General features: G+C 38.8%; 1 protein-coding gene and 1 long non-coding RNA gene across 2 annotated transcripts in view; both read right to left on the bottom strand.

Annotated features, from left to right (window-relative positions):
- Positions 1-533: 533 nt before the first annotated feature.
- Positions 534-12,838, bottom strand: part of fbxo10 (F-box protein 10) — a 41,644-nt gene continuing 29,339 nt past the window's right edge. The window contains exons 9-11 of the mRNA XM_003223342.4: positions 10,589-10,899; positions 8,829-9,010; positions 534-4,039 (exon numbers count right to left, since the gene is read on the bottom strand). Of these exons, the coding sequence (XP_003223390.1) occupies positions 3,862-4,039; positions 8,829-9,010; positions 10,589-10,899 (671 nt within the window). The 3' untranslated portion in view covers positions 534-3,861. The remainder of the gene's footprint in view (positions 4,040-8,828; positions 9,011-10,588; positions 10,900-12,838) is intronic.
- On the bottom strand, positions 4,448-8,820 carry LOC134296496 (uncharacterized). Its single transcript, XR_010003271.1, has 2 exons — positions 4,907-8,820; positions 4,448-4,680 (listed from the first exon to the last, which is right to left on the bottom strand). It is a non-coding gene; the product is annotated as an uncharacterized LOC134296496 (long non-coding RNA).

Below are 12,838 nucleotides of genomic sequence, written 5' to 3' on the forward strand. Positions count from 1 at the left end.
TCCCGTTGTCTCAATTCAGTATCGCTATATAATGATCTCATTCCCCCACATATAGCTTGCATTAATTGTACTGATGAATAAATGCCCTAAACCTGGAAGCCCAGGTGGCGGTGGTAACCAGGATTGCCTTTGCTCAGTTAAAACTGGTATGCCAGCTATGATCGTTCCTGGAAAAGTCAAGACTTGGCTACGGTAGTACATGCATTGGTTACATCCTGTTTGGATTACTGCAACACGCTCTATATGGGTCTACCTTTGAAATCTCCCCGCTGATACTGCCATACTAGTTCTAGGATTCTTGAAGTTGTCCAAAAAGCTAACTTTTCTAGACTTTGGAACAGACTAGAGTTATGGTACTCATGCAGTGATTAAGACAGTTTTTCCTCTCACATCCAAATAGTCATACAACATGACAGGCTAAATCTACTTAATTTTTTGCCCCTCTACCTCCTTACAGAAGGGACATGGGATCCTCTGCAGCTGTTCACATGGCATCCATAACATCCTGGCAAAATATCCAGTTAAGAAATATATCGCATTTTAAAATATAGCACTTTATTTTTCAATATACAGGTTTTCTCAGCAAAAGGCTACATGGAATGTTTTAAAATTCCTTTAAAAACATGGGAACAGATTATAATCCAGCCTTTAAAAAGTTTTTTAAAGTTGTCAGTAATGTCCATGGGGACATTTGTAAGGGAGGGAAGCAGTGATCGGGGAATCCCGCTCAACTTTATTCCAAATCTTTAAACTGCCAGCATATTGTGTCCTGCAGGTACTCCCTAAAATGAGCTGCAGGGAATCCACTGGATTGGCATGGTGAATGAAGTGAGCTGGGAGACAGAGAGCGAGCTTCTGCTATTGGGCATCACAAATTATCACCTTTGCAAAAAATGACCATTCCACTGGGTGTCCCCATTACATAGCTCCAGTGCAGTTTACTTTAGGTCTCAATCTAGCCAAAATAGGAACAGACAGTAGGTGTATTTAATGGTCCTGGATACAGATCAGGAAACAAGTTTGCGAACATGAGAGTAAAGGAAACAAGTTCTCCGTTGCTGTAGGCAAATTCAACATCCATTGTCTAAAGAGTGTTTGAGACTCTTCCATGAATTAAACCCTTTCATTACCACTAAGCACTGGAATACTTGACCCATCGCCTCTTGTATTGTTGCCACAGCTCCCCCAACAAAGTTTTTGTGCTTTTCACAGTTGCACCGCGGACAAACATTTTCCTTGAAAATAATTTCCTAAATAATGGTAAATGCTTCAGCTTTTGCATTACTGCATGGCCTGTAACCGCTAAAGCAGAAATGGAAGAATTCCTTCCAATGCTTTGGACTACAAATCCCATCTGTCCCCTTCATTGTGACCAACAGTAATGAATTGCTGGAGTTGTGGTCTGAACCAAGTGGAGGGACAAATGTTCCCCATCTCTTTGGTAAAGATTATGGAGTATCAGTATCCCAGAGCCGCTTTGACCAGAGCGATATTTATAGCAATATTTTTACCCAGAGTTTCATAAAAGGCTGCAGAAACTATAATACAATTTTCAAGTCACAATTTTCCATTTTCTCCCACTTATGTCTGCAGCTGAAGTACCAATATCGATCTTATTAAGCTGATTGGACCCATGTTAAAGAGGCAACCCGCCCTTTATGTAGATTGTGATGTTGTTTTTTAAAAAATACCCTTTGCTACTGAAATGCCTCAAAAATAGGTATGTTTAGATAATTTCAAAGGCACTGCATAAAACTACCGGATTTTGAGCAGTCCCTGTTAAACCACTAATTAGTTCTCTAGGAGTTCCCGTTTTCTTGGATTTTGTAAATTATGTCAAAGGGCAACATTATCCTGCTTTGACACCACTTGTCATTTCTGAGTGTTCTTGCAAGAAACCTTATCCACTGTACAAGATACACTATATGTTTCTGTGACAATTTCACAGCTTGAAGAATCCCAGGTGTATCAGTTTGCTTTACTGAAGAATCGATGTATTGTGATTGATGACTGAACTCTGGCTTATGTCTGCCTTACATTACTCTTTTGCCATTCTTTTGAAAAAAGTATTTTTTTTTCTTTTGCCACAAACCTCAGGTAACCTACTAACTGATATAAATTGGCATTCATTTTCATTATATGGGGAGGGTAGCACCCACTTTAAGAAGGAAGATTAATTATATTAATTAATTAATATAATTAATATTAATTTCTTCAAAAAGTACCTTGAAGATATGTGTATACTTCTTCATCAGTTGCAGATCAAAAAGGAATGCCTGACTGCTTCTAGGGCTGTTCTAATGAACAAGGTACAACTTCTCCGAAACAGACTCCAGTGGCCAAAGAAGAAGTGTGACGAATTCCTAAGAACAACAAGCAAATGCTTCAAAAGCCATCAAGATGTGGGAAGAGGAGCTACTGGTCTTGGAAAAACAGAAGAAAGAACACCTCAAAGAAATTATTTTGAAAGTCAGAGAAGAGGTTCATACTTACTGGAACAAATGCTATTTCTGTTTCTGATGAACAGAGAGCTACATTTCAACCATTTTATAATGACAATTATTCAGAAGAGTTGTGGAGTCTGCACGATGAAGGACTTGTAAAAATTAGAGCTGTTTATGAGAAAAACAAATCTCTGTTTGAAAATGTTCATAAATGGGAAGCTATCTTAGAAAGATTTGTTGAACTGGAGAAAAAATCAGACCCCAGCAGACTTCTAAACAGAGGGGGTAACTTACCCAGAGATGAAAAGGAACGATCAAAGATTCAAAAACAATCGTTAAAGTTGGAAGAGGAGCTGAAGACAAATATTGAAAACTGGGAGAAGGAAAATGGCTCATCCTTCCTGGTTAATAATCAGAGGTTTCCCGATACCATGGCCCAGCAGTTGCAACATCACAAACTTAAAAAGGATAATCAATCCAAAATAGAGAATGCTCTCTTTAAACAATTGGAAGGGTTTCCAAAGATATCTGGCAAGGATAATCAGAAATTCCAAGAGCTCCCCTCTTACTGTTAATTTCAAAGATAAACAATAGGCCAGAAGGAACTGAGGGCATCATGGTCCTGAAGACGCAACAGAAGCACGGCTGGGATGGAACAGCATGGGTAGGAAAGCTTGCATGTTTATCTGCTATGTGTGTTTTCCCTGGGGTTCTGTACGGTGTGTATCTGGGGAAGGCTCTCTGAAAATCACTAATTTTGCCTTCTGTTCAACTGCTGTTCTGTTGGGCTTTGTGAGACAACTAGGTAGTTTGGCATTTGAGACTGTACTCTTGAGGATCATCCATTTGTTTCCTCTGAAACAGGCGCTGAAAGAGGTATTTTTAGATTTAGATTCTTCCTTGTTCTAAGTTTCTCAGTCAAGTCATTTTTTCTTCCCCCCCCCCCCCCGCCCCCACCCTAGTCTTCGGTTTAGGAATTTGAAGGATCTAGGTCAGCATTCTATGAAGAGATGAGGTCACCCATGGCTTCCGCTGACATTCCAAATGTGCCCACAAGCCCTCCAAAGATAGGGGCTCTTGTACGTTGTTTTTATGTGCCTTCAAGTCATGTCCAACCTCCGGCAAGAGGTTTCTTGGCAAGAGTTATTCAGAAGCCTCGGCCTTCCTCTGAGTCTGAGCGGGTATGGCTTGCCCAAGGTCACCCAGTGAGTTTCGTAGCTGAGCGGAGGTTCAAATCCTGGTCTCCAGAGTAATAGTCAAACAATCAAACCACTGCACCACACTGGCTCCCTATACCCTTGTACAAGGAAGTCAAAAATTATCCCAATATGTATGCTTTGTTTATGGAATGAATAGGCATTAGAAAGTTTCCAGCTCTGTCTCTGAGTTAAAATAGGCCATTTGAAATGCACATACATCACAGAATTGTGCAAAATATGCTGCCATTGTTATGGCAACCTCCTTCCACTCTGGCAGCTATCCTGGCTGTCATGTTTGAGCCTTTCTGGCTGTTTCCAGAAGAAGACATGCCACGGGAGGATCCATCAATGTGCGGTCTTGCTGGAGGGTTCTCCAGGGTCCAGGCAACATCAGATCTGGAAGAGACAAACAAACATTTTTACATCCACTGAAGCTCCAGTTTCTTATGATGATATAAGGAACAGAATCAGAAATATATGTCAGATATTGGACATTGCAGTCACTTTGTAGCTAGTTACCCAGCTGAGCAGATTTACTGAATGGTTGTTTCAATTTCAGCTTTTTTCTAATGATGTCAATGTGGCTATACTTTTCAGCTTTTTGTCCTTAACAACAGAATGAGGGAGATCAAACTGACAGACTATGGTTGCCTAGTGAGTTGGACAGCTGAGTGGGGAATGTGGACTTCTTGAGTCCTAGATGGACATTTCTGAACCATCACTCTAAATGGGTTCCTGAGTCAACTCAAACACAAATGACCTCCTATATATACAATTGAAAATGAATCAGTTCAGTAAATAATATATCTGGCAAATTAATATACTGTTTAAATTCACAGTAATATCGAACACCATCAAATGGATTGTCCCATATACATAGAAATGCAGTCGGCGTTAAATTCACAGTAATAACAAGCAGCCTCAAATGGATAGTCCAATATACATTGAAGTGCAATCGGCGTTGTATATTCTATTGCCGAGAAGAGTCAGTTCGCCACGACCGGTTTCGGCCCTGCATCAGGCCTTCCTCTGGTGGTCTGAAAATAGTTGCGTACACTAACATAAGTAACAAAATATATCCATAAAACATCATCCATTGCCTAATACTAACATGGTTCCAAACTTAACACTTGTTCTCTTTAGAGATACATGTCATTTACATTATGAAATGTATATCAAAGACACCAATAGTTACATACACAAAATATAAGTAACTACCTATCCATTGAGTAATAACTATAAACAACATTACAATATACTTACATAGTTCCAAATTTAACACTTGTTCTCCTTAGAGATACCTGTTTTTTACAGTGGAATCTAGGTCAAAGGAACAAGGAGTGGCCATAAGCATTAAAGAGTTACAAACATCCAAAAATTTGTTTTTAAACAAATTGTATATTTCTAAAACAGTATATACTCACGGGATACTCTGCTGTGTGTTAGGTTCTAATTGCGAGTATGAAAAGCATCAAGGGGTTGCCTCAATTTAAAGGGGAAGATGTTAAAGAAACAGAAAGGTTTATATGAAGATATAGAAGAAATACCACCAGATGGTGCTATGAGTACCCTTATTGTATTGGGTGTATTCAATTAGGGATTTATAGTATGCTAAGGTTCTATATATAACAACTGTATGAATTTTGTTCATTTAAGCCCTGTGGATGTTCTGTCCGTAATCTGAAAATCCAATATGTTTCCCTTTGCAAAAGTTTATTATTGAAGTCCATATGTTTGGATTGTGATACTACTTCTAGTATGTGGTATTTGAATGATTCAGGACTATGCTGTAGATCACAGAAATGTTTGTACAGTATGGATTCTCTGACATGATTTCGTATTTTGCTCCTGTGCTCTATAATTCTGCTATCGCTATCGCTGCCATCATTGTTCAGTATGCAGCCAATTGATAGAGACCAAAATCTTGACACACCAACATCTATCATTCGAATTTAAATTTCCCCATTTTGCCACCTGTACAACCAAAGGGGTTATTTACATGATAATTTGTGATTGTAATTTATCATATGTGGGGCAGACTCGTCGAGAAGTTAAGAGCAGAATTATAGAGCACAGGAGCAAAATACGAAATCATGTCAGAGAATCCATACTGTACAAACATTTCTGTGATCTACAGCATAGTCCTGAATCATTCAAATACCACATACTAGAAGTAGTATCACAATCCAAACATATGGACTTCAATAATAAACTTTTGCAAAGGGAAACATATTGGATTTTCAGATTACGGACAGAACATCCACAGGGCGTAAATGAACAAAATTCATACAGTTGTTATATATAGAACCTTAGCATACTATAAATCCCTAATTGAATACACCCAATACAATAAGGGTACTCATAGCACCATCTGGTGGTATTTCTTCTATATCTTCATATAAACCTTTCTGTTTCTTTAACATCTTCCCCTTTAAATTGAGGCAACCCCTTGATGCTTTTCATACTCGCAATTAAAACCTAACACACAGCAGAGTATCCCGTGAGTATATACTGTTTTAGAAATATACAATTTGTTTAAAAACAAATTTTTGGATGTTTGTAACTCTTTAATGCTTATGGCCACTCCTTGTTCCTTTGACCTAGATTCCACTGTAAAAAACAGGTATCTCTAAGGAGAACAAGTGTTAAATTTGGAACTATGTAAGTATATTGTAATGTTGTTTATAGTTATTACTCAATGGATAGGTAGTTACTTATATTTTGTGTATGTAACTATTGGTGTCTTTGATATACATTTCATAATGTAAATGACATGTATCTCTAAAGAGAACAAGTGTTAAGTTTGGAACCATGTTAGTATTAGGCAATGGATGATGTTTTATGGATATATTTTGTTACTTATGTTAGTGTACGCAACTATTTTCAGACCACCAGAGGAAGGCCTGATGCAGGGCCGAAACCGGTCGTGGCGAACTGACTCTTCTCGGCAATAGAATATACAACGCCGATTGCACTTCAATGTATATTGGACTATCCATTTGAGGCTGCTTGTTATTACTGTGAATTTAACGCCGACTGCATTTCTATGTATATGGGACAATCCATTTGATGGTGTTCGATATTACTGTGAATTTAAACAGTATATTAATTTGCCAGATATATTATTTACTGAACTGATTCATTTTCAATTGTATATATAGGAGGTCATTTGTGTTTGAGTCATTTCTGAACCATGCCAACTCTCTCACATTTTGCAAAGCAGACCTCTGCAGAACACAATGAGCAGACAGTACTTTTTACAAACTCTGGGGCTGGCTCTACAAGACAGGAAAGAATTTCCCTCATTTGACCTGACTCGATCAGAAGACTGCCAACAGTGGGGAAGTAAGGTGACAAGGGGATAATGTAACTTTCAATTTCTTATTTTTCTGACTCTGTAGTTGAAGCATAAACATGAATTATTGTTATACTAATATGTATGAATGGCTTTCCCTCAAGTCTTGATATTATTTGGTCAGTCTTTGTGTCATATCCGTATTTTGTGTAATGATGTGTTTTTATATTGCTATGAACTTTTTTTTAATACATTTTTAAAATTTTGTATTGTGGGATATATATATATATATATATATATATATATATATATACACACACACACACACACACACAGACATTCAATCTTGATATTCCACAATCAAAATACCAGTATTTCCCCCCAATCCCGCCACCTCCCCCTTATCACCCATGAACTTATTCTTTCATAATACGAGGGTACAGAAATACTATTGAATATTTATACCTAAGTATATTTATCTATGGGATTATTGATCCTCGCCCCCCGATTGGAAGCTGTTGTGATTATCATTGATTGTCAGTTTTAGTGTAAAATTTTATTTTGTGTAATAATGTGTTTTTATATTGCTATGTACTGTATGTTGTGTATTATTGTTGTAAACCGCCCTGAGTCCCTTTTGGGAGATAGGACGGTATATAAATACATTATTATTATTATGATTATGATTATTATTATTATTATTATTAGGTTACCAGGACATATTACAGATCTTTTTGGTGTTCTGGCCACCTCGTTGCCCAACAACCTCTCTACTTGAGCTAGCAAGTTTGGTCTCGAGGCTGGTGCTGGAGTCCCCCAGACTGGTTGTGCTGGGGGACTTCAACATTCTCCCTGTCCCAAATTATATCTAACCCTAGTCACAGAACAGGTCACACTCTTGACCTTCTTTTCATCACAAGAGGAGAGGGGCATCATGATCTAGACATAGTTCCTGTATCATGGTCAGACCATTTTTTGGACTTACTGGGGCTTCCATCCTCCACAGAGGTGGCGGATCTCCAATTTCGCGCCAACTTCAATTTTAATCCCAGTCCTGCTTCAGCAACATTTCCACCTTCATCTCCCACATCAACCAATCACTCTCCTCCTACTCCTAGGCTAGTTTCATTTATACACTCCATTCTGCCTTCCCTTTCTATTCTCTATACACACCTTCTATTTCTGATTAAACATAACCACTGAACAACAACTTCATATATATTGATATAAAATAAGATAAACCACAGTTAACACTCTATTTTTCAACATAAAATAACATAAAGCAGTGCTACTTCACAGCCCAGTAACCAATTGCAGAGAGTCTTTTAGGAAATATTTACACTGCAAACATAACTTGTTTTTTATATCTACAGTAGAGTCTCGCTTATCCAACCCTCGCTTATCCAGTGTTCTGGATTATCCAACAGCCTACCTTTTAGTAGTCAGTGTTTTTGTAGTGAATGTTTTCAATACATTGCGATGTTTTGGTGCTAAATTTGTAAATACAGTAATTACTACACAACATTACCGTGTATTCAACTGCTTTTTCTGTCAATTTGTTGTAAGCCATGGTGTTTTGGTGCTTAATTTGTAAAATCATAACGTAATTTGATATTTAATAGGCTTTTCCTTAATCTGTCCTTATTATCCAACATTTTCGCTTATCCAACGTTTTGCTGGCCTGTTTATGTTGGATAAGTGAGACTCTACTGTATTTATCTACAAAGCCCCTTTTCCAGGGAAACCTGAAAACTGCAGCCTAGTGAGAGCAAAGATTATATGTCTAACAGAGATCCCAAGCCACTTCACAGACATACAATTCTCAGAATTCTTTTCAACCATTCACCTGGGCTTTTTTCCTGTTTTCACTGATGGCACCAAGGAACTTACCTTTTCTTGAATGCAAGGAGTTTGTTGTTTTGCAGGACACAGCCTTCAGTGCTGGATACCTGCTGTAAAATGGTTTTTTTGGACTTCCCTTGAAAAATGAGATTGTCTTGCACCAAAGCCTTGGTCTGGTCAAGCATCTCAATCCCATAACCTCGAAAGGAGTGGATTCTGTTCTTAGAGACCTGGAAAGGAGAACAAAGGCCAAATCCTTTAAAATAGTGAGCTCAAAGATCCATTTATCTAGTACTCAACTACTCAGTGGCCATCCCAACATAATGAATGGCTTCAATATACAGATTTGTGGAAAAGTGTAAATGAAAAAGAAAATAAAGTATTTTAGAAAAAATATTGGAAAACAATAGAAAAAACATAGTCGGGATACGTATGTGTGTACATATATAACAAATGTTAAAGTATTTTAGGAGACCAAGACATGAAAATGCTGTGAAAATATTTATTGCCTAAATTAATCGTGTTGAGGAGGGAGAAGAATGAGAAAAAGAGAATGGGGTGTGCATGCATATGGGACATATTTGTATTGGTTACTGTACACTTAAAAAAGCAAGGGCTCTTAATTCTGGAGGCTGGAAAAGTTACTTCTTAGGACTGCAGCAATCAGAATCCCCTAACCAGGAAAGCCACTCCTGTTTCTAGGTCTATGCCTACTGACAGTATTGACTGGAGCACTCAAAAGTAGCACTTCAAACCTCTGTGCTACTATCAAAACTTGATCCCTTTGTGTGTTTTTTGACTGTTTATGACCTGGGATCATTATGACAATAAAAGAACAATGAATCTCTCTTCTACAACTCCTGGGAACATTGAGGACTTCTGACTTGCTCTAGGACTTCTCTTAGGATAGGCAATGGATTCCTGACAGAATGTAAATTAGGAAAAGAAGCCACCACTGCAATTACAACTAGCTAGGTTCTCATCAGTGACACACTTAGATGCATGCTTTAACTACAAACATAGACAAGATACAAAGAGATAAAAGGCCAGGGTGGAATAGACTGTTGCACTACAGCAGCCTTTCTCAACCTTTTTACCCTGGAGGATCCCTTGAAATAATGTTTATCTCCCAGGGAACTGATGTGTAAGAAATGTATATCTACAACCCAATAAAAAGTTTAGCTTCTTTCAATAATAGAATCATAGAGTTGGAAGAGACCTTATGGCCCATCCAGTCCAACCCCCTGCTAAGAATCAGAAAATCATATTCAAAACGCCCCCGACAGATGGCCATCCAGCCTCTGTTTAAAAGCCTCCAAAGAAGGAGCCTCCACCACAGTCCGGGGGAAGAGAGTTCCAATGCCAAACAGCTCTCACAGTGAGGAAGTTCTTCCTGATGTTCAGGTGGAATCTCCTTTCCTGTAGTTTGAAGCTATTGTTCCGCATCCTAGTCTCCAGGGCAGCAGAAAACAAGCTTGACTTCCCCTCACACATTTATACATGGCTATCATGTCTCCTCTCAGCCTTCTCTTCTGCAGGCTAAACATGCCCAGCTCTTTAAGCCACTCTCTTATAGAATCCCTCTCACAAGATCCTAGGGTTCCAGGAAACTTTGGTGAGAAAACCTGCACAAGAGAGACAGAGGTTTAAGTCCTGAACCTGGCATGGAATGCTACTGGGGGACTTTGGAAAACTCACGCTAATTTCCTAGAGTGATGAGAGAATTACAAAAATTATCCCAAGTATGTAACCCAATTTGGAGGACACAAATAGCCACAACAAGCAAATTTATTTCCTCAAGCCCATACCTTCATATCAGCTGACTGGCACAGTTTCAGACCACAGCCCTGGTTCCCGAGGATGTCATTTTCCGTGATCAGTCCATCACCCTTGGAAGTGACTCCGTGGCTACTGTTGTCGTAAATGCCATTGCCACGCAGTTCCACCCTGCACTCTGCCTCTACAAGGACACCCCCAAGGCTGTTGCAGGAGACGCTGTTGCTTGCGATCCGAGTGAGCTGAGAGCTCTGAAACACAGCCACGCCACAGTCGTGGTTTGCATGGATGGCATTTCCAATTATGTTCAGGGCCTCGCTGCTCTTGACATACAAACCAGCAGCTGTGAAAAGAACAGAAAACATCCTAGAATCAGTACACTACAGGCAGTCCTTAAGTTACAGACATCCGACCCTCCTTTTATCCCGTTTTCTTCTGAGTTTTAGTGCATGTGTAGAAGAGCCCGGAAATAACAAAGTGAGAGAAATCTACCAATAAGAAGGGAAATTCACTCCTGAAAGAGTTATCACGGAGGAAAGGTGTCTCTGCTGAAGCTTTATCACCAATCCTTGTTTCCACAACAAGACAAAATTTTCAAAATCCAATTATTACAGGGACAGAAAGTGAGGTGAAATCTTCTGAACAGGGGACACAAAGAACAAAACAAACACCACAGGGGTTGCTATCCAAATCTAAAAAAGATATATGTTTGGCTCTGCAGAGCAAAGAAATGAGGATAGATTTTTTTTTACTAGCTGGAGAAAAACTCCAGTTAGCAAATTATCTCCCAGATCAAGGGTAGATCAAAGGATTTTCTCAAGAGTGCTCCTTGATGCAATTGTTGACATGGAAACCGAAAAAGAACAGTTGGAAAAACTGTTTCAGGGAGTTGGGATTCCTTCGTGCAAGCCCATCGTCTGCTCACCTAAAGATGCAAAACAATGTTCTATGGACCCAGCACCTTCTCCCACCTGGGCTGGATCTGAACTGCCGTATAATGCATTTTCAGAATGCAGATTAACTGCATTGAACTGGATTATAAAATTCTTACAGTGCCATATAATCCAATTTAATCTAGTTCATCTGCATTCTGAAATTGCATTATATGATAGTGTGGATCCAGCCTTAATCAACTTCTAGTTTCTAGATTTTGCTTATTAATATTTAGAAATAAAGTTATCTTGGACTAAGCTGTGATACTTTTGCTCCGGGAAACTGCCTTCTTTTTGAAGGGTTCAACTAGAATTGGAAGCAATAAAGTAATAAATTGGAAGCAATGATGTTTGAAATGAACAAAAGGGCTACCAATAGGAATACTGAAAATATTTTGACTTTTTATATTGGAGTCAATTAATTTGGATTTAATAATTTTGTGTGATGAGATCAAACTACCTGTTTTGTTAAAATGAGGCATTGGATTGGACACCAATAAAGACGGTTATTTTCTGCCAGGCACTTTAGTGGTTGATGAGGAGAAACATCTTAGAAAAAGATAAGGGAGACCCTACATGCATTTCCCTGCATTATAGCATCCAAAGATGTTTTCGTGCTGCAACAGCCCTTCTCAATCTTGAGTTTATTTATTGATTTATACTATATACTGCTTTTCTCACCCATGGGGACATCAACTAATGGCAAGATTCAATGCCAACGTACATACAAAACCAAAGCATAATATCCAAAACAATGACATATACCTATAAGTTAAGACCATAAACTGGTTTTCCAGTTGTCTTGAACTCTATCTCCCAGCAGTCCCAGCAAGTATGGCCAATGCTCAGGAGTTCTGGGAGCTGACATTCAAAACTTGTAGAGGAGAAAGAATTCAGTATCACTGGGCTGCTATGGTTTCATTTTAGCTCCCATGGCAATGTTTTATGGCATTGTGGGTTTTGTAGTTTTGGGAGGCACTAGAACTCCCTCCCAAAATTCCACAGGATGAAGTTATAGTGGTTTAAGGTTTAACCACCAGCTGCATTACATTTTATCAATCAAGAGGCTGACAGTTTGAAGGAAATGCCAGAAAAATCCTGGCCATTCGATCAAAAGGAGGAACTTTACAAATAAAGCTCTTCGTCAGGGAGGAACTTTACAAACAAAAAGGAAGAACTTTACAAACAAAGCTTTTCGGCACCCCCCCCCCCCCCCCGTGGTCAAACTGAGCATAAGCCTCCAAGACGCCAAAGATGGGGAAAGCCTATATACTTCTATCTATGTATGTACAATTGCCTGTCTTGTTAGTCAGGGGTCCTCAAACTTTTAAAGCAGAGGGCCAGTCTACA

The sequence above is a fragment of the Anolis carolinensis genome, chromosome 2 (assembly GCF_035594765.1).
Source record: "Anolis carolinensis isolate JA03-04 chromosome 2, rAnoCar3.1.pri, whole genome shotgun sequence".
NCBI lineage: Eukaryota > Metazoa > Chordata > Lepidosauria > Squamata > Dactyloidae > Anolis > Anolis carolinensis.